Genomic DNA, 22,476 nt, shown 5'->3' on the forward strand with positions numbered 1-22,476 from the left:
TACCTACAGGTACCTGGACAGGATGTTCAGGAAGACTATTGACTGCAAGGGTGGAGACAAGGGCAACATTGCTAATTACTCTAGGAACCTACTCCACTGGATGGCACCTGATGCTCGGCCCTTCAGCGTGTTTGATTTTATTTGGTCTGAGATCAAGAGTGTTGGAGAGAGGCCCCTCAAGGGCTGTGGTTTTGCTCCTTATATCATGCATATGATTGAGCAGGTGACAGGGCACACATTCGAGTATGATAAGATTCATAAGGCCCTGAAGATTATTGCAGATCTGCCTGAGACAGGGTTACCTCCAGCAGGACTAGGAGGAGGAGCAGCAGCACTAGAGGCAGATGCACCTGGGAGTGGTGCACCAGTAGGAGCTTCACCTTCACCACATGCTTCTTCACGTTCTACTTCACGCCATGGCAGTCCTCCCTCGCCTATTCGCAGGCTTTTCAGCTCCATATTTGGGATGTACCGAGACATCCAGACCCGGCAGCAGAAGGAGAGGGAGGCTAGGAGGAAGGATACTCGAACCTTGAAGCAAATTGCTTCTAGGCTTGAGCTTGATCCTCCTAGGTCTCCACTATCAGATGAGGCAGCTAGTGAGTAGGAGACTGAGGAGCAGCAGCAGGCCAAATATGACAGAGAGTATGTTGAGTTCTTACAGCAACAGCAGCAGCAGGCACCTGAGCACCCTGACACTCTACCACTTTAGGCTCGTGTGCCTACTCACTCTCAGCCACATCCCAGCACTGTAGACGACTATGCTACAGATTGGTGGAGTGACCTGACAGGTGGTGGTGGCTACTACGGGTCTGGTGGCTATAACCCGTCTGGTGCGGGTGGTTCTCGTCCAGCCGGTGTTGCACGCTCAGATGACGAGGATGCTAGTGATGATGATGATGAGTGATCTCAGCCTTCAGTGACAACTTGTAGCCCCTTTGTCCTTAGTATGTCTTTGTTGAACCTTTGTGGTGATAGATGACAAAGGGGGAGAGAGACTGATTAAAGCTTTAGGATAGTTTCATTTGCTTATCTTTGTACCTAAAGATATGTACTACATGCTGTAGTTTATTTTTGAGCTTCATTGATGTATCTTGGATATGAGATAGATTGTATCATGTGAGAGATGAGACTTATGCTTTATCTATGTATCTCTTGTGACATTATCTTTATCTATATATCAGTGGTTTCTGGACTTGAGAAAATTTGTAATGAGTACTATGTGTGAATTACATGAGTTATATTTATTGTCATAAGGACTATGTATGCTAGAATGAAAATATTTGATGTGATGTCTTTCTATTTATTCTTGTGTGATATATCTTGTCATATGTATCACGGCTTCACTTTGTCACACACACATGCACCCCACGGATGCAATGATTTAGGGAGAGTCTCCTATATGTTTTAGTATGTGCAATTGACAATTGAGGTCATTTTGTGAATTCTAATCATAAGCACATATTAAGGGGGAGCCTCTCATAAATCATTGAACCCAAAAGTTTAAGTGTTTATATCCTTGTGTAAGCTTTAATCAAGTTGTCATCAATCACCAAAAAGGGGGAGATTGAAAGTACATCTAGCCCTTTAGTAGGTTTTGACTGATTGAATGATAACGTGATTAAAGGACTGACCTGTTTGCTAAGTGTGGATAGGTAATAGATTATCTCACAGGTACTTAGTGAAAGCCAAAATGATATGTTGTTGTATAAACAATCTAGTTCAAGCACAAGACAATAATGCAAATGAAATTCATGTGAAGGCTTATTTATTGTGGGATTTCCATATACTATGTGAAAGCAAGCTCATGATTATTAGTTAATGAGACATGAGGGATTGCATATGGAATGGTCTCATATTTGAAGCTTGCTAAATTAAAATGAAAAAGATAACAATACATATGAATAGATGATTCAACAACAAGATGTGACTTGATGGCTTGAGATGGTGAAGATAGCAAGAAAAGGCTTTGAGGTACTAAGCAAGGGTGAAGGGTAAGCAACGGCTTGGCGGCCGAAGAACCTAGCTAGGGTGAAGAAGAAAGTACTTACATTTAGTTGAGGTACTAATCAAGCTAAGATGGTCATATTGATGTGAAGAATCAAATCTATAATGAAGTATTTGATGGAAGTGACTTGATACATTTGGGATTATTCAAATTTGATGAATGGAATCAAGTCACATGCTCAAGATGGCTATGCTCAAGTGAAAAGATCAACATCAACTTGTAGCACCCTTACTTGATGAAGATTGGAAGGGACGGCATCAATTCAAAAGAAATCAACTCAAGTGGTATAAATTCATTTTTCCTTTGATCTTGAGTTTAATAGGTATGCCGTACTATTAAGAGGGATGCATCATATTGATAGATAATATTTCATAAGTGCTCAAGCCAACCCATATGAGTTTTGAGTATTTGAGCGACAAAAGAGCTAACTGATTTCTTGCTGGTCTGGCAATACCGGACGTGTCCGGTATTCATACCGGACGTGTCCGGTATTTGTCCAGCAGCTGTAAAATTGTTGTTCTCGGGTTGGTTCATTGGGAGTTCCGACGTAGGTCGGGAGTTCCGACGGTCGGGAGTCCCAGCATGGGTCGGGAGTTCCGACGTCTCGCACTTTAACAGACTTGGAGGGTTCACTGTCCTGGTCATACCAGACGTGTCCGGTATAGATGACCAGAAGCCAACGACTAGTTTTCAAAAGCCGTGAGGGTCGGGAGTTCCGACGTAAGTCGGGAGTTCCGACACCTCACTAACTTTAACTCAGTTACATGTTTTTCAAATTTGCTAAGGGTCGGGAGTTCCGACGTAAGTCGGGAGTTCCGACGGTCGAAAGTCCCGGCATTCATTGGGAGTTCTGACGCCTCATAACATCACTGTAACTTAGTTACTGTTGGCGCAGTATGAGTCATACCGGACGTGTCCGATATGCATACCGGACGTGTCCGATATTGCAACGGCTATAAAACAGCTAGTTTTCCAAGGGGGCTATAAATACCCCCAAGCCTCCACCTTTGGAGGCTGCTGATTCTGCTGACATAGACACACGTTTTTGAGCCTTGCCAACTCTCCAAAACCCTCTCTTAGTGAGTGTGATCCAAATTGCAAAATCAATGTGGGTTGAGAGAATTTGAAAAAGAGAGCAAGCCACCACTTGAGCACTTGTGCATATTGTCAATCTCGTGATTCGCATTTGTTACTCTTGGACTCTTCGGTCCTAGACGGCTAGGCATCGCCGGAGAGCAACCGAGAGATTATGGTTGCTTCGAAAAGTTTGTAACGGTCGATTCCGCCGTCTCGGAATCATTTAGTGGAAGGAGAAAAAGGAGTTGGAAAAGACTCTGGCTAGAGTGACCTTCGTGGTACCCTCTAGGGCTGACCTTTGCTAGGTCGCCCGTAGCCCCCCTCAACGGAGAGTAGGACTCGAACGAGTCCGAACTTCGGTAAAACAAATATCGTGTCTCAAGTTGCATTTCATTCGATATTTGTGTTGCTTTAGCTCTTGTGCAGGTTCTCTGTGTTTACTGATATCTCTAGTAGGTACCTGCAGTTTGGTTTGAAGATAGAAATCGAAAGGAGCAAGTTCGGGGCTGTTCTGCAGAAACCGTGCATACCGGATACTTCCGGTATTAGAGCTTTGTGCTGAAAATATTTACTTTCAGTTCTAACTTTGTGTTGCAGGGTTATAGCTTCTAGATACATTATTTATACCTTGTATACTCTGTGACCAACTTGTGAGGGGTGGTATTACTCTTATTTGGAGTTTCTATTTTGGAAACTCTCTTTACTAATTATTTCCACATTGAAAGGTGTTAATTTTCAAAAACGCCTATTCACCCCCCCTCTAGGCGGCATCCTAAGTCCTTTCAAGAGTGAATCATTTTTAGCATCCAGCTTTTCATTGGTAGCTCTACTCTTTATAATGATCTTAGTGTATTTTCTTAATATTTTGACAAGATCATCATATGTAGGTGAATCATCATCATCGCTATCGCTATCATCATCACTAGCATGCTCATCATCACTACTATCATCACTCTTAGTTACCTTGCGTTCACCCTTGGCCATAAGGCATAGGTGTGTAGAGGATAATGGCGATGGTGGCGGTGAAGATGCAAGATCAATAGCAATGGCGGCCATCTTTTCATTGTCACTATCATCATCGGATGATCCACTTGATGAATCAATGTCCGTGAGCCAATCACCGACAATGTAGACCTTTTCATTCTTCTTCTTCTTGTGGAAGTCCCTCTTCTTGCCATCTCTTTTCTTGTATGGCTTGTTCTTTTTCTTTTCATCTTCATCTTCATTGCTTGAGTCATCTTTCTTCTTTGTAGAGGATGAGTCATCTTGTGGCGTGATGTGCATGTACATCTCATGAGCATTGATCTTTCCCAAGATTTATGTCGGTGTAGCAGCGGAAAGATCACCTTGATGTAGTATGGTCACAATGTGCCCATATTTGTCAATGAGGAGGACACTCAAGATCTTTCTCACAACGTCGGATGGTGACATTTGAGTAAGTCCAAGCCCATTGACTTCCTCTACAAGAACATTTAAACAAGAATACATCTCATTAGCACTTTCTTTGGGAAGTATTTCAAATGAATTTAGCTTTTTAATCACAAGATGATAGCGTTCCTCACGCTCACTCTTGGTTCCCTCATGGAGCGCACAAACGTCCGACCATAGTGCATGGTCGTCTTTGTGGTTCCTTACACGATTGAACACATCTTTGCAAAGGCCTCTAAAGATGGTGTTGCGAGCCTTTGTATTTCATTTTTCATAATTAACCTCATCGCCTTATAGGTTGATAGTATTTTGAGGTTTTGGGAACCCTTGTGAGGCGGCTCTAAGAATACCAACGTCTAGAGCTTCTAAGTACGCCTCCATGCGAATTTTTCAATATGAAAAGTCATCTCCCTCAAAGATAGGAGGAGGTCCATCCCTGTGAGACATCTTGCTCTAAGCGGTTAAGCTTAAAAACATGAGCACAAGGCTCTGATATCAATTGAAAGGATCAAGATGCCTAAGAGGGGGTGAATTGGGCTAATTCTAAATTTTCTTGCAATAATCAAATCTTACGGATAGCCCAATTAACCCCTTGTGCCTAGAAAAGTGTTTCTATCAAATTAACGCACAGAGAACTTGCAACATATGTTCCAAACTTACTCTAGCATGACAATTCTATAAATGTAAAGACAAGTATTGAATTGCTCAAAGTAAATACTCAAAGTAAATACTCAAAGTAAAGAGAGAGAGAAACGCGGCGATGTTTTGTCGAGGTATCGAAGAGTCACCACTCCCCACTAGTCCTCGTTGGAGCATCCGCGCAAGAGTGTAGCTCCCCCTTGATCCGCGCAAGGATCAAGTTGTCTCTACGGGTTGATTCTTCGACACTCCATCGCGGCAAATCACCCAAAGCCGCTCACAACTTGAGTTGGGTCACCCACAAGCTCCGCTGGGTGATCACCAAGCTTTCAATCACCACCAAGCCGTCTAGGTGATGGCGACCACCAAGAGTAACAAGCACGAACTCTCACTTGACCACGCGAAGTCTAATGAGAAGGTGGATGCACATTTGACTACTCTTGATTCACTAATGAGGCTACTCTCTTGAATTCTCAAATCTCAATCACCTCACTAGGACCTTGCTCTTCTTGGCACTCACAAACGTGTTTCTCAGCTGTTGGAATGAGCAAAAAATGACTCCACCTCACTAGATGACAACTTTATTCCTTAACCCTGATGAATGATGGTCATTATGCAGGCCTGGTGCAGGGAAGATGATGGGGATGCCAATGCTGTGCAGCTTATTGTTGGAAATAACACAGGTGTTTGTTTTGGCACCGGATGACTTGACTCCTCCAAACGCTCACAAGTCACTCCAGCGACAGCTTAGCCATTGTCAAGGCTAGAACCTTCACCCCATTCGCCATGTCCTCCGGTGATGCATACTCCTCCGGCTTGTGGCTGTAACCTGAAAGGGACGGAAGGTTGAAGTAGCTATTCGTTTGCAAGTGGTTGCTTAGGTAAAATTGAAATGTTTTTACTCCTATATCACTAAAATTGAAATGTTATTGCTCCTACATCACCTAAAGGAACACAATTCTAGGATATATTTTTATTTAACACCTTCAATTATGATATGTATGCTATTACTTTGAGTGATTGAAAATAAGGTGGAGCACAAACCTTTGTAACAGGGAATGAAGATCATACCCATTGGTGATACTCTGCAGATCGAAGACATAATTAGACATCACAGTTGATTAAGTGCTTGTATAATGATGCAAATCAGAAAGATATGTAACCTAGATCGCCAAAAAAAAGTTGGCAACTCCTACAAAACAACACTAACAGCTGAATCTCTTAACATTAAGCTGGCCTACATTGGGGAATCTCAATTGTTTGCCCGTGATCTCAGGTACAGTGTTCATCACAAGGGTTGGGATATAACTCAAATGAAAGGTGCTAAATTACCTCTTTGGCATAGAAGTGAACAAGAATACTTGGATCATGGTAAAACTGAACTGCCAAACTAAGACATCATAGTTATTTGATCCAATATTCTTCAAAATGCCCCCTGGTTTGGATTGCGAGATTAATAACCATGACCTAAACTTTTGCAGAAAGTCCCTAAGACATCATAGTTATTTTAATGCTGAGAACGTTCTAGCATTGCAATATGGGTCACTATCCTTTACTCCTTAGCTCATCATCGTGTTTATAATTTTTGGATGAAATTTTTCTGTAATCCATTCCATTGTGACATGGGATGGGATGAGAAGGAATTCATGATATTTTACTTGAATAAGGTAGTCGCTAGGACAATTGCATGATTGTTCTCAAACAGAAAAAGGAAACAATTGCAAGAAACATAGGTTCAAGCTATCCTGAACTGATATAAACTTTTACCAGTGAGATATAAAGTTGAAATTACAAAACAAATTCCAGAAGGAATAGCCAGAATAGTGCGATAGATAGTTTAGACAAGTATGCCAAGCGTTTACTTTCTGCATGCGTGTTATGGAATCATAATCTAGTATTCTGAATCTTTTGTGATTGTTCAGTTCCATATCGTCACTTAATTTGTTATGTATAAAAGGGCTACTCTAATTCTATTTCCTGCGATGCCACAGCTTTCAACAGTTTGTGACTGGAATTCTGTTGGAAATGATGGTGGCCCTGTATCGGTTGGACAGTTGAGGGGTTAATAGAATCAGAAAATGGAGCACTGACACATTCCGAGGTATTTCATCTTATAAACATTTATCTTTCTTTCCTGATGAAAAAAATCACTATCTATTTTTCCCATTTTGTTATGCTAACATGGGGACCTAAAACATCTAGTACTGTAGTACATACAGAGATTTCAATGCAGAAACTGACGGTTCTTTTTTCTAAAGGAATATTTAAGGATAATGTTCCAGTTTGAAATAAAAACAAGAACAATTCAGCAATGGGAAACATGAGCTGGGGCCAGTAATTCACCTGGCCATGAAGAGTGAATCGTGGTAGGCTCTGCTAATCATGTTTTTGTACTCCAGGTTCAACTGTTTTGCAGCAAATTCCATTGCGTCAACGACTGATTTGTCAGATAGAGTCGGTGGGTCCTGGTTGACTATCTTAAATTCTGAAAGCTCTACTCCACGGTTCTTTGAAATCTGTGTTGCAGACCGGCGAATCTTCTCAATGACATCATTCCTTCTCTTCTCATCAATATCTCTTACATCTGCATCAAGGATACCATGACTTTATTAGTTGGTAAATCATCATATTTTCCTGAGAACAATCATATTTTATTTGAAAGGAAGTAGGCTCATACCAATTACTAGGTGTGATTTGCTTGGGATGCTACCGATTGCTCCTGGATGTAACTGCAGAATACCTGAAGAAGAGTAGTTTAGTCAAATTAATCCGAGGTAACCATGTCTTGACAGTAAGCTATCAAATGTTCAACTTTTCCTTTTTGAAAGAATCCATCTTCGGATGTTGGTTAGTAACTATCTCCATAAATATATATTTAATTTAAAATAGGACTCAAGTTGTCTAATTGAGTATCTGGCCTACAAATGGGATAAAATAAAACGTTAGGATTTAGAAAATCATGCTTAACAGACTCTTCACTAGCTAAAGAACAGAATACCTAAGTTGCATGCCTATTGACTTGGCTAAATATGATATGTTTTCTTTGGCATGGAGAGAAGATATAATCCAACAAGATAGGCACAGATTAAATTGCAGCGGGAAAACCACACACTTCATATGGAAAACAATGTGCTGAGGAATATATATTTGGTCCGACTGTACGACATGATATTATGATGTCACAAGCATAATGGAATGATAGATTTGATGTAAAAAGCTAAATATGGTTTATAAAACATACCAACGGTGCCAACAGTATCAATTGATCCTGATTCCAGGACGTGTTTCTCGACTGCTAATGCTAATTCAGCTGCTGCCAGTCCAGCATCGTTTCTGTAGAACACTCCTTTTACATACATATATGGGGAGATCCTTCACAAGAATGTAAATCGCAATAAAATGAATGAACATGGTAACCTTGCAGGCATAAGCACTGTTCCAGCATGACCCCCATTCCCTTCAAAGTCCACCTTAAGACTTGCAGGAGCAGCAATAGCAGTAACAATGCCAATAGGGATACCTATTGTAAGAGAAGACTTGTATACCATCAATTTGAAACTGCAAACATGTTAATTTACTGGGAACCTACCTTCCTTTTCTAAGATGGGACCCTGCTCAATGTGCAGTTCTATAAAAGCAGAGTACGTGTCTTTCTTTAGAAATACACTAGGCAGGTCCTCTAGAAGCAACTTATAGCCAGCAGATTCTGCAGCATCCAAAAATGACACATTCTGATTGTCAACTACTTTTCTGAGGGATTGAGCTAGTTCTTCAATCCCTGCCATTAAGCGGCTGCATATTTTCAAAGCATCAAAAGATGAGAAGCCACAAATTAGAGCAATGCAGCCATTAGCTCAAGCGGAACTAATCTTATTGCTTAATGGTCCACCTTCCCAAACAGCTAATTCCAAATCGTGTAGGCTCCTCTGATGTAAACATGATAACCTCCAAAGACCTTTTTGGCAGGAAAGCAGACCTGTATGACACATGCAGGCCAAACAGGTAAGGTTTGTCTCAAGATGAAAAACAAAGTTAAGTCCAATATTTATATAGCCCGTATTATGACCTCAAAATGTGTGACAACATAGGCAAAACATGTAAGGTTGTGCCAAGTGAATAGTACAGATAGGTCAACCTTTTTTTATCAAACAGCAAAAGCTTGGCCGGTTCTATTGATCTGGTAACAATGTACTGAGTCTCTACAAGGATCCAAAGTAAATCAGTACATTGTCTAATATTTACATACCCTGACATTGGTCAACTCTTTTGTTAAAATTCAGAGTGGTGTAATGATGCCAATGTTCAACAGCAAGGTAGTTCACCGGTTCGGCGGTTCCTGATTATGCTTTGAACTAAGTATTTCAAGTCTAAAGCACATGTCTAATGTACGTGAGAATGAGATGAAGCACACAGCTTTTCTTTTGCCATTTCGTAAGTATCAAATGTATGCTTCCCAATAGTTGGTTGCATCCCACAACTGGCAGAAGTGGGTCTTCAGTTGTCTACTAGGACGGTTACAAGAAAGAACTAGTCAATAAGCAGCTCTGTAATTTCACCAAATTAACAACCCTATACTAGCTGATTAAGCACGGTTCATCTGATTCCAATCACATCAGCCCTAGAAACATGACTGTATATAAGATGTAAGATGGTCAACAAACACTCAAGCCAGAAAAAGAGGGGGGGGGGGGGGGGGGGGGGGGGGGGACATCCACGTTACATATGGACAACACTACAACAGTAAAAGAATGCAATACAAAGGATCATCCTTGGTGCTGCAGGAATGGTGAAGACACTTATAGGCAGACAGAACTGTTACCTTTTCAGCAAACTAATCGCCTCAAGAGCACCCAGAACTCCAACAACACCGTCAAATTTGCCTGAGAATGGAATGGCATCAACATGAGATCCAGTTGCAACAGCCCCTAGTCCAGGCTCAGAACCCTCCCTGTAGAAGGTTGTAATGTTCAATGGGCATGATAATTCCAGCACATAGCAAATTTAACAAAATCCAGAGACTTTCCAGCCAGATGTACTATAACAGCAGAATCCTTGCATGCTTCCTAAACCCAGAGAAATGAACCAAGAGCAGAAAATCCAAAGGCTGTCAAAGACCAACTCACCAGCGGCCAAATATGTTACCAACAGCATCTTCCCGAACAGCAAGGCCAAGTTGATTCATTATCCCTTTTATATACCTAGACATCAGAATCACAAGCCAACAATCAGCAAAGGGGGATGTCCACTTTGTTAAATAAATTAACAGCTATCTGAACCCAGAATAATGCAAACTGAAGTTGATCGATCATTGCTGCGTACATCAAAGGTCTCTCAAGCGTGGCACGTTCTACGGCCAAAATCGATGACAAGCACACTCTTCAGAGGACTAATGCCCGAGTCGTTCTTTCGTCCACTCGCTTGCTCTCACGACAACCGGACAACGGGTAATATCAACTGCGTTACCTTCGAGCCTGCACATCCTTGTCGGTGTACAGAACGCGGGTCACGGACGGCGCGGGCGAGTCGGAGAACGAGGCGAGCTCAGCAATCTGCGAAAAAAAGCACACGCCGTTGGAAACCAACACCTCACTTCACAGCCATAGCCTGCACATCACGAACGCACCTGCCGCTGGAGGCCCTCGGAGTCGACGCGGAAGTCGCTGGAAGGGCCGCCGTCGCCGTCGTCGGAGGCCGGGAAGCCGGCGAACTGCTCCATCGTCCGCCGCGCCGCCGCGTCATCGTGGCCCGCGGCGGCGCTGATGCCGAGGAGGAACGCGAGGAGGACGAGGCGCGAGGTGGCGGTCGGCTTCGACGGCATGCTTCGTTTTCGGCTGGCTGCTCCTGCTCTGCAGGGTTCGATGGGACAGACAGGGGGGGCGGCTACTTCGTGGGGCTAGGGAGATTTGAACGGCGGGCGGGGGGGTGGGAGTGGGAGACGACGCGACGGCATTACCACTGATGCTGTTGGAGTGTTTGGTGGTGGTCACCTGACTGCTGCGTCTGCGTGCTGACGAGGAAGACGACACGGCGGCGGTGGCTGCTTCCTCACGATAGCATAAAAAAATATTTTTTTAGCCACGATGCCTCCTACCTGCAGGCACGGGAGTGGCCTTCGCGAACGTTCCCAGAACGCCGAGCCTCTTCGAGCGGGCACATCGACAACTCAAGAGAGACACGGTGACGGTGCACGTGTTGGCTCCTGCATCGCCACTTCAGACCAACAGGCCAACCATCGCCTAGGACGAGGCGGTCCACTCGCCGACCTGTGCAGCACGCTCCCCGTGCCGGCGAGGCGCGCCTCCAGGGCCTCCACGAAGCAGTGCGCCAGGCGCTGCGTGGCGTCCCCCGTCGGCGACGCATCCTGCTTCGGCGGTGGCGGCGACGGCGGCAACGATCCGTAATATGTGATCTGCGATCTCTGTGGAGGACGTAGGCTAAAGGCCGGAGGTGGGAGAAGAGCGTAGGCCGTTGGATTTTAATTTTATGGTGAAAATAAATTATGTGTTGAAATTATATAAAACATATGGTTGTGTAGTAGACATTTTATTTTATTTATTAAAAAAAACAGATTCAGGAGTGGAGCTGCGGCCGGCCAGCCCGGATGCTCTGCGGATGATCGCCTGCGGGTCGCGTGTGCAACTGGTGCAGGTGTTCGTTTGTGGCTTCGTGCAAATAATCTGTTCCACCCTGCTGGGAATCTGATGGAGCAGAGGATCCTTCCTTCGGCCCCTCCAGGATCCAGTTCCGTGGGACCCACGTCTCAGCGTTTGGCCCAATAGCTGCCTGTGGAGTGAAACAACTAAGAAGAGCCCGAGTATTCTCGGCCCATGGGCTGCGTGTGTTCAGGATTGGCAGCAAAAGAAAAAGGGATAATGGTGTTCTTATCCTTATTTAGTAAATCAATTATGATTTTATCTCTATTTTTTTTAATTTTTTTTGTATGGTCCCTCTGCTCCTCACGTCCGTCAAATTGAATTAAACGAATTAAAAAATTTCTAAATCTGAAAAGCAAAGGCTAAATGACCATAATACCCCTTATCCTTATCTCCTCGTCCATGGGCGTCGTCTGTCTGCATCGGGCTCGGGCTGTTCGTGAGTGCGGGTTACCGGCGGCGCCGAAGGGCAAGCCGTGGCTCCAGAGCGCGGGCGCGGGAAGGGGCTGCCTCCTGGTTGTGGACGCGGGGCCACGACTCTAGGTGCGGGCACGACCTTCCTCAAGGCGCTGTGGCCGTGCGAGCTCGCGGCGCGGCGGGTGCCGCTGGGCGGGCGTCGCGGCATGGCTGGCGGGCTTGAGGGAGAGGGAGGACCTCCTCGCCCAGATCCACGCCGCCATAGAAGGAGACAGAGGAGCTCCTCGGTCCCCGTGCCGCGCCGTCGCTGGAGGGAGGAGATAGGGGGCTCCCCGTGCCGCCACCGGATCCGATGTCCCCGCGCCGAGCTACCACCGGATCCGTCGTCCACGCGCCGCACCATCGCCAGAGGGAGGAGAGAGGGTGCTGAAGGGTCGAGATGGCGACTAGAGGGGGGGTGAATAGTCTTTTCTAAAACTTAATCGCGTCGGCTAACCGATACAAATGCGGAATTAAAACTATCGGTCTAGCCAAGACTATACCCCACTATATATGTTCACTAGCACCTTGCAAAGTTAACAATTATGCAACAAAGGTGCCGGGCTAGCTAGAGCTCTCCTAAACAATTCTAGGAGCAAGGTTACACAAACCTATGCCACTAGTACTTTAAGCGACAAGGGGGCTTCTACATATGCTAGTAAGCAAAAGCACAAAGCTAACTAAGCTCACTAGCAATGCTCAATAACAAGGCAACCAATGCCTAATTAGAGAGCACAAATACTTAGTTACATAAACTAAGCAATGTGACTAACAAGGTTACTAAAACCAAATTAGCCACGCAAGGGAGCTACTTCTATGCTACACAAGCAAGAAGGTAATTAGCAAGCTACACAAGCTATCTAATTACTAGAGCAACTACACAAGCTTAATATGTATAAAAGTAATTGCAAGCTTGTGTAATGGGGATGCAAACCAACGGGAAGAATAAGGTTGACACGATGATTTTTCTCCCGAGGTTCACGTGTTTGCCAACACGCTAGTCCCCGTTGTGTCGACCGCTCACTTGGTGGTTCGGCGGCTAATTAGCATCACCCGCTAAGCCCGCACGTCGGGCGCCGCAAGAACCTACCCCTTGAGTGAGGGTAGCTCAATGACACGCTTTACTAGAGTTGCTCTTCGTGGCTCCCGCGGGGCGAGCACAAGTACCCCTCACAAGCTCTTCTCCGGAGCTCCGTACAATCTTCTTGCGGGCTTCGACGGAGACCACCACCAAGCCGTCTAGGAGGTGGCAACCTCCAAGAGTAACAAGCACCACCGGCTTACAACACGATCACCTAGTGCCACTTGATGCAACCTCACGATGCAATCGCACTAGAATCGCTCTCTCACACTATCGGATGAACACTATCATGTATGTGTGAGATGGAGGGCTCCCAAGCACTACTACACAAGCCACCAAGGCTCTAGTGTGCTCAGCTACCGGCCCAAGTGAAAGGTCCGTGTTGGTTTTGGTAATTGAGTGACAACCTAGGTGGACTAATTGTGTTTATGTGAGATACACAGGTGATTAGTCCACAGGTACATGTGTGTGAGCAACATATGCCATGAAGGTGAAAATGGCTTAGAGATGTTGCAAAGCTCACACATGTGATGATGAAGGAGCTTATTGCACATGAGACATGACATTGAGTCATGTGATCAAGGTGGAGAAGATCAAGACATGACTTGGCTTGATGGACCGGTTGCAAGCGTGAAGGGCAAGTCGAAGGCTTTGGAGTGATGGACCGCGTGGCGGTGAAGCTTGAGCAAGACTTGGCACCGATGGACGATGGCAACGGTGAAGAGCAAGTGGAGTCAAGATCGATGAACCAATATGATCATGTGATGATATGAAGTGGATCATATCATTGTTGATCGTGTTGGTGCATGTGTTGCATCGACATTGAAGGAGATGGAATGGAATGCGCAAGGCAAAGGTATAACCTAGGGCATTTCATTTCACCGGTCATAGGTGTGTAGAGAAGTTTATGACCGGGTTTAGGATAGATGGCCGTACTATCAAGAGGGGCAAACTTGTTTGCATATCGGTCATCTAGTGCCACTCGAGTGATCTAACTTTGCATTGTCGCTAGGATCGAGTGGCGTGGCAAGTTGAGTGGCAAACATCCTTGGGAAATGATTGTGAAAATGCTAACACACATATACATGGTGGTGTACACTTGGTGGTGTTGGCACATTTACAAAGGAGGTGGTGTTTGCAGGGGTGAGATGGGTTTTGGGTCCCTCTCTCCCTCCCGCCGAGCTTGCTCGGCGGGATTCGGCGCTTTCGGGAAAATGGAATGCCTATTTTCTATTGCGCCGGATGCAAATTCTTGTGGTTAGCACACTTGAGCAAGGGTGAAGAGAATGGAGAAGATGCTGGCGTCGGTCAACTGACCGGACGCTGGATCTGAATGCACCGGACGCTGGAAGGCTGCGTCCGGTCGCGCTGACGTACGGTGACGCAGTAGCTAGAGAGTGACCGGACGCTGGCTGCGTCCGATCGCGTTCGACCGGACGCGTCCGGTCATGCTCGGGAGCTTACTGGATCCGACCGGACGCTGAGGGTCCAGCGTCCGGTCAGTTGAAGTGCTGCGTCCGGTCGGCAGATGACCGTTGGGATCGGAAGATGAACGTTGAACGCAGGGGACACGTGGCGAGTATCGCGTGACCGGACGCTGAGGTCCAGCGTCCGGTCGATCGGACCGGAGCGTCCGGTCGGCCCGACCGTTGCCCAGTGAAGGGGTAACGGCTAGTTTAGCCCTTGGGGCTATAAATAGAAGTGGCCTTCGGCCATGGCTGGAGTTGAGCACCTCAAGGGACTTAGTGTCCATGCTTGTGAGTGCTTGGGAGCCCTCCATCACACATATACTTGATAGTGATTATTCGATTGTGTGAGTGAGCGATTCTAGTGCGATTGCATCGTGAGGTTGCATAGAGTGGCACTAGGTGATCGAGTTGCAAGCCGGTGGTGCTTGTTACTCTTGGAGGTTGCCACCTCCTAGACGGCTTGGTGGTGGTCTCCGTCGAAGCGCGCAAGAAGCTTGTGCGGCGCTCCGGAGAAGTGTTTGTGAGGGGCATTGTGCTCGCCCCGCGGGAGCCGCGAAGAGCAACTCTAGTAAAGCGAGACGCGAAGGGCGACAAGTGGTCCGGCCGGGTCAAGTGCTAGAGCTTGTGGTAAGCACTCCACGTGGGAGAGTGTGACTTGCGAGTCACCACTAGCCAGAGGACCGGCGGCAACCTTGGAGCTTGTCTCAACGGGGACTAGCGTGTTGGCAAACACGTGAACCTCGGGAGAAAAATCATTGTGTCAACTTTGTTCTTCCCGTTGGTTTGCAACCCCCTTACACAAGCTTGTAATTACTTTCACATACATTGTGCTTGTGTAGTTGCTCTTGTAATTAGATAGCTTGTGTAGCTTCCTAATTACCTTCTTGCTTGTGTAGCATAGAAGTAGCTCCCTTGCGTGACTAATTTGGTTTTAGTAACCTTGTTAGTCACATTGCTTAGTTTGTGTAGCTAAGTATTTGCGCTCTCTAATTAGGCATTGGTTGCCTTGTTATTGAGCTTTGCTAGTGAGCTTAGTTGGCTTTGTGCTTTAGCTTACTAGCATGTGTAGGAGCTCCCTTGTTGCTTAAAGTACTAGTGGCATAGGTTTGTGTGACCTTGCTCCTAGAATTGGTTAGGAGAGCTCTAGCTAGCCCGACACCTTTGTTGCATAATTGTTATCTTTGCAAGGTGCTAGTAAACATATATAGTGGGGTATAGTCTTGGCTAGACCGATAGTTTTAATTCCGCATTTGTATCGGTTAGCCGACGCGATTAAGTTTTAGAAAAGACTATTCACCCCCCCCCCCTCTAGTCGCCATCTCGACCCTTCAATTGGTATCAGAGCTAGGTCTCTCATTTGTGGTCTTCACCGACCCGAGAGGATGGCGGCTTATGGGCTAGATGTTGATTGTCCATACATTTTTGATGGCACACACTTTACACGATGGAAAAATTGGATGATATGCAATTTTAAGTTTATTTGCCCTCAAATGTGGTGGATGGTAGATGTAGGCTTTTCTCATGTGTTAGATGAAGATAATCTAACTCAAGCACAAGAGAAATGCCTAGATCTCGACATTCATGCTACTAACATCATGTATAGATCTTTGCATGATTGCATATTTGGAAAGATCATGAACATGAAGACCGCCCATGAGATTTGGAGTTATCTCAATGAGAAGTATGGGACGGTCTCCGATGATGATGATGAGCCCAAGGAGGAGGCACATGAGTGTGTTGAGCATAACCACAATTTGGTGATTGTGGAAGATTGCTCCACCTCATTGTCAAGTGAGAATGATGATGATCAATCCACTACAAGTTCACTTGACAAGGTTAATGATGATGCCACAAGTGTTGCAAGTGAAGATGCTACCCCATGCACACTTGATGGTAATGATGGTTCATGCTCAAGCCATGATGATGATGCTACTACAAGCCCATCCACTACACCACTTTGCTTCATGTCACAAGGTGACACCAAGGTATCAAATGGTAATGTGGTTGATCATGTTGAGTCATATGATGAGCTTGTTAGTAGACTTGCTAGCATGACCATGTCTTTAGAAAATGAGAAAGCTAAAACATTGAAATTAGAAAATGAAAACTCATTTCTAAAGAACTCTTGTGAAGAACATAAGAAATTGCTTAATGCTTATAAATCTTCACTTGATGAGCTTAAATTGAATCATGAGACACTTCTTGCATCTCATGATGAATTATTAGAAAAACAAGCTTCTCTCATTAAAGTGTTTACAAAGAAACTTAAAAATAATGAGAACTCATCACATGGGTCAAAAGATCAATTGCAAAATATTGCTAAACCTTGTGATGTAGAAAAGAAGCATGTATCCACCTCTTGTGATGATTTATTAGATATGTCATGCTCTTCACATATAGATGCTTGTTCTACTTCTATGTCTTGTGAGACTAACCTTTTGAAGGAGAACAATGAGCTTAATGAACAAGTGAAGAAATTAAGCAACAAGTTAGAGAGGTGCTACAACTCAAAAGTCACCTTTGAGCACATGTTGAAGACTCAAAGATACTATGGTGACAAGTGTGGCCTTGGCTTCGAGAAGAAGATGACAAAGGGCGAAAGAAAGAGAGAAAGAAAGATGAAGAAGATTCAACAAAGAAAACTCTCTCACACCATGTGCTACCGGTGTCATGAAGCGGGACACCTTGCAAATGGTTGCCCTAACATTGAGAAGCTCAAGATGATGAAAGAAGAAGAGAGGCTAAGGCATGTCAAATGCTTCAAGTGCCGCACTTGGGGTCATCTTACCTCAATGTGCCCAACCAAGCAATTGGTGAAGCAACAAGTGAAGCCTCAACCAAAGCCACAAGTTGAGCAAGAGAAGACACCCCAAGTTCAAATCAAGATCAACCATGAAGATGGTGGTGATTTGATGATAAAGAAGAAGAAAACAAGAAGGGGTGGAAAGTCAAGGCATCCAATGCAAACTCAAGATGCCAAGATGATGAGCAAGAATGAAGATGAGAAGAAAGTCTATGCTCGCATCAAGTGCTTCAAGTGTGGAAGTACGGGACACTTTGCCTCTAAGTGTCCTAACAAGCTTGAGAAAAAGGCTTAAGCAATCCATAAGAGGCAAGGCAATGAGAAGCACCACATGAGCAAGGAAGAGAAGGCTCAATCAAAGAGAAAGTGCTACTCATGCCGGGAAAGGGGACACATGGCACATTCATGTCCCCTAGGTAAAATTTCTAAGCCTATTTCAATTGATGATCATGATATGCTTAGAAAGGATGGAAATGGTACCTCTATGATTGCCATTGTAAAACATCCCGCTACTCATACTAAGGCTATGCCTAAGTATGTTGCTCCTAACTTGAGAGGACCCAAACTTGTTTGGGTACCATCAAAAGGTGGATGAATGTGTGTAGGTACCATTGGCATTGGAGGCTTGGTTCAAATGATATTCATCTTGTTGATCATATAGTTGAGCCAAGTATTGCTAAGTGATGATCACTATCCCAATGCCATGACAAATTGAGTGAAGTCCAAATGTGCTACAACATACAAGTGTCAATTTCAAGTTGTTGATAATTTATTGAAATATTTGATGACTTGCAAATATTTGAGTTGAAAGCTTGCTAATTGGATGATCATGAGCTAACCAAGGTATATCTCTTGTTGATCATTTCATTTAGGTGCATATAAGTTGATTGAATTGGATAAATATGCAAAGTTGCGTGCTATAAGATGATTGAATGGATAATTGCTTAGTAATCAAGTTTGGATTGATTTGTGTTGGATAAATTCATAAGATGACATTTAGTAAGTGATTTGAATGGATATATGTCTTATGGAAGTATTCAAACAAGTTAGTATCAAGTTTGATTCATATTTGATGAAGCATAGCTCAATTGTTGAAATCTTTTCTATATTGCAAAATCTGAGCTAGCTGTGATCATAGCCATGTTTGAGTAATCAAATCTTATTGGATTGGCATGAAAATTGGTATACATGCTCTAGACTTATGGTATGAGATGCTGTATAAATTTCATGGAAATTGGATAAGAAATGCTTCGGTTTTGGAGTGGTTCTTGTCAGCTATAGTGCAGCAGTTTTCAGCATGTAGCAGTGGTGGAAGAATTAAAATTTGGCAATTCATATGAGATCAAATGAAGCTAAAATTTTTATGGATGCTAGATAACTTAGTGAAGCTCATCTCCACCAAATTTCGTGGTATTTGGATTTGTACTTTGGGATATATGCTTATTTCTTTGAAGGGTACAAAATCTGCCAGAAAAGTGACAAGTATTGGATTGATCTAGAGTCACTTTGATTGAAAGGTCCTCAAGTTGGAAACATGTTTACAAGTGTTTGAGGTACCTAAGTTTGTTTTTGATATGATCTAGAAGCATGACAAGATATGAGTACAAGGCCATTTGATTGAGGAGTGTACTTTGCACACTTTTGGTACTCAAATTAGAAGATCAAGATCAAACTCAAGATGAAGTTGAAGTTTAAGTTCTAGTGACTATTGGAAATCATTTGGTAGAAAGAAAAGAACTTAAACAAGAAGAAAGAAAATGACTTAAAGAAGGAATCAAGGTTACTCATCAAGTTAAGTCCATCACTTGGATCAATCAATCAAGTTATTTCAAGTGAGTATCAAGAATGGTTCTTGGAGAGAGGTCACTTCTCCCTAGTGTAGGGGCTTGCCGCCTATGTGTAGGTGAACCAAGTGTGGTACTTGGAAGGCTAACATGGAAGTGATGATCCGAGGAACATTTGAGATGCTTAGTTGAAGCAATAAAAAGGATTGATCAAGAAAAGCAAGCAACACCCAAAAGAGAGCTAGTCATGATATTTCAAGTGGTATTCTCATATTGATGCTCTCATGCAAGCTAAGATCAAAAGATGAAGCAAGTCAACCACAACAAGAAAGTGCACTTGATCATAAGTGGTATTCATTTCATATGGGTGAAGAATGAGATTCAAATTGGTATCTATTGGTCTTCACCAAGCTTATAATTGGACTTCGTATTGCTATTGGAGTAATGAATTGGAATCTATGTGACTATCCTCTACTCCAACATAGGAAAGGTATCATTGTAATGTGCATGATCATTTCATCCCTTACTAGTATGCGGTTAGTGCATATAGTACATGCTTCATAGGATCATGCATAACAAATGAAATGTTTCAATTCATAGCCTACCACTATTGCTTGAATGATTACTTGATCTAGTGGTTAGTACATGAATTTGTTCATGAGCTAGTGAACCCAAGTACTTGACTTAATTTGGATTGCTAAACAAGTGACAAGTACAACTTTGACAAGATAACCCTTAAAAGAGGTGTGAAGAAGCTTGTCATTGGTTCAAACCGGACTTGAAAACTTAAGCAAATCAATTTAGTTCAAGTCACTTAAGAAGCTCATGATAGTAATAAGAGTACAAGCACAAGACAACAATGCAAATGGATATCTAGTTTATATATTTCAAGTGGTATCTAGACTCAAGTAGTTCATCATGCTTTCACAAATAATGTCTAGATCAACTCACAAGTGATATCCTATAAGTGGTACTCATGAAGATAGCAAATGTTCAAGAAATGGTCTTTATTGATAAATCAAACAAGTGGTTCCATACTAGAAAATTCTTTCAAATGCATCCCTCACCTAAAAGAGCTTAAGTGAAATAAAATGGATGACCCATGCATAAGAATGATAAGATACAAGTAGTACAAGTTGCAAATTCTAAATGGTATCTACATGTGGTGTCATTCCAATATTCAAGTAATGTCCATCAAAAATGTAAAATTCTAGTCTCAACCATCTACCCCAAAGTGCACACCTTTGCATCAATAAGAAGCATACCTTTTATGGAAATTGATGACAAAGGGGGAGAGATTGTACAAAGATATGAAGCTTGGGGAGAGATTGTACAAAGGGGGAGAGATAAGAAGATAAGATATGAAAAAGGTTGGACATGGACATGGACAAAGAGGGAGCAACATTGGAGAAAAGAATGGATCACAAGTCTTGGACAAGAGAAGCACACAAGTAGGGGGAGCAAGCTCATGAACTTTGATTGCATTTGATATGTGCATATTCATATGCTTGCTTGCATTGCATAAGTTTTTAAATTCAATATGCATGCTTGTGTGGTGTATGCTAGTTGTAGAACTTGGATGATGATTTGATAACTAGCATGCATAGGATGATAGCTAGACACTTGGTATATTCTTTAAGTAATGCTAGTACCTTGATTTTAATGTTGATCTCATGAGGTATCTAGTGCTTTTATTTCCAAGTGATATCTAGCTAACCATGGTGCTAAGGATGAACTTAAAGGTGCAACTACGATTGGTACACGCTTCAAAGGTTTATTCTATACACCTTAGCATCATTTTGTAGTATTTACTCTCCCACAATTTCAATCTATGCATATGTGCAAGCTTCAAATTAAATACACTAGCACACATGTAGGGGGAGCTAATACTACCATTTCGGGTTTGTGGTACTTGTCCAAAATCATTTTCACACGGTAAAATTGCTTGGGCAAGCAACATGAATCCAAAAGAGCTTAATTTCCATATCTTTGTAGAGTTGTCATCAATTACCAAAAAGGGGGAGATTGAAAGGTCCGTGTTGGTTTTGGTAATTGAGTGACAACCTAGGTGGACTAATTGTGTTTATGTGAGATACACAGGTGATTAGTCCACAGGTACATGTGTGTGAGCAACATATGCCATGAAGGTGAAAATGGCTTAGAGATGTTGCAAAGCTCACACATGTGATGATGAAGGAGCTTATTGCACATGAGACATGACATTGAGTCATGTGATCAAGGTGGAGAAGATCAAGACATGACTTGGCTTGATGGACCGGTTGCAAGCGTGAAGGGCAAGTCGAAGGCTTTGGAGTGATGGACCGCGTGGCGGTGAAGCTTGAGCAAGACTTGGCACCGATGGACGATGGCAACGGTGAAGAGCAAGTGGAGTCAAGATCGATGAACCAATATGATCATGTGATGATATGAAGTGGATCATATCATTGTTGATCGTGTTGGTGCATGTGTTGCATCGACATTGAAGGAGATGGAATGGAATGCGCAAGGCAAAGGTATAACCTAGGGCATTTCATTTCACCGGTCATAGGTGTGTAGAGAAGTTTATGACCGGGTTTAGGATAGATGGCCGTACTATCAAGAGGGGCAAACTTGTTTGCATATCGGTCATCTAGTGCCACTCGAGTGATCTAACTTTGCATTGTCGCTAGGATCGAGTGGCGTGGCAAGTTGAGTGGCAAACATCCTTGGGAAATGATTGTGAAAATGCTAACACACATATACATGGTGGTGTACACTTGGTGGTGTTGGCACATTTACAAAGGAGGTGGTGTTTGCAGGGGTGAGATGGGTTTTGGGTCCCTCTCTCCCTCCCGCCGAGCTTGCTCGGCGGGATTCGGCGCTTTCGAGAAAATGGAATACCTATTTTCTATTATGCCGGATGCAAACTCTTCTTCACCCTTGGTCCAATGTGCTAACCACCAAGAGTTTGCATCCGGCATAATAGAAAATAGGTATTCCATTTTCTCGAAAGCGCCGAATCCCGCCGAGCAAGCTCGGCGGGAGGGAGAGAGGGACCCAAAACCCATCTCACCCCTGCAAACACCACCTCCTTTGTAA

The 22,476-nt window shown here is 43.7% G+C and overlaps 1 protein-coding gene across 1 annotated transcript; it reads right to left on the reverse strand.

Moving 5' to 3' along the window:
• Window positions 1–4,048: 4,048 nt before the first annotated feature.
• Window positions 4,049–11,091, reverse strand: LOC136504238 (ureidoglycolate hydrolase-like). The gene is made up of 12 exons (XM_066499093.1): window positions 10,776–11,091; window positions 10,616–10,701; window positions 10,276–10,350; window positions 9,972–10,100; window positions 9,042–9,128; window positions 8,742–8,944; window positions 8,570–8,672; window positions 8,394–8,485; window positions 7,830–7,892; window positions 7,496–7,736; window positions 6,197–6,237; window positions 4,049–5,981 (listed from the first exon to the last, which is right to left on the reverse strand). Exons 1-12 carry the CDS (start codon window positions 10,968–10,970, stop codon window positions 5,884–5,886), a joined length of 1,413 nt encoding a protein of 470 aa, XP_066355190.1. The 5' UTR covers window positions 10,971–11,091; the 3' UTR covers window positions 4,049–5,883.
• Window positions 11,092–22,476: the final 11,385 nt, after the last annotated feature.

The sequence above is a fragment of the Miscanthus floridulus genome, chromosome 14, assembly GCF_019320115.1.
Source record: "Miscanthus floridulus cultivar M001 chromosome 14, ASM1932011v1, whole genome shotgun sequence".
Classification (NCBI taxonomy): Eukaryota; Viridiplantae; Streptophyta; class Magnoliopsida; order Poales; family Poaceae; genus Miscanthus; species Miscanthus floridulus.

What these genes read in the sequence shown, in the direction of transcription:
- LOC136504238 (XM_066499093.1), bottom strand. Translation starts at nt 10,970, where the DNA reads ATGCCGTCGAAGCCGACCGCCACCTCGCGCCTCGTCCTCCTCGCGTTC. An exon ending in CCGAGGGCCTCCAGCGGCAG is followed by an intron (nt 10,702 to 10,775) that starts GTGCGTTCGTGA and finishes TTTTTTTCGCAG; the next exon opens with ATTGCTGAGCTCGCCTCGTT. An exon ending in ACAGTGCTTATGCCTGCAAG is followed by an intron (nt 8,486 to 8,569) that starts GTTACCATGTTC and finishes AGTGTTCTACAG; the next exon opens with AAACGATGCTGGACTGGCAG.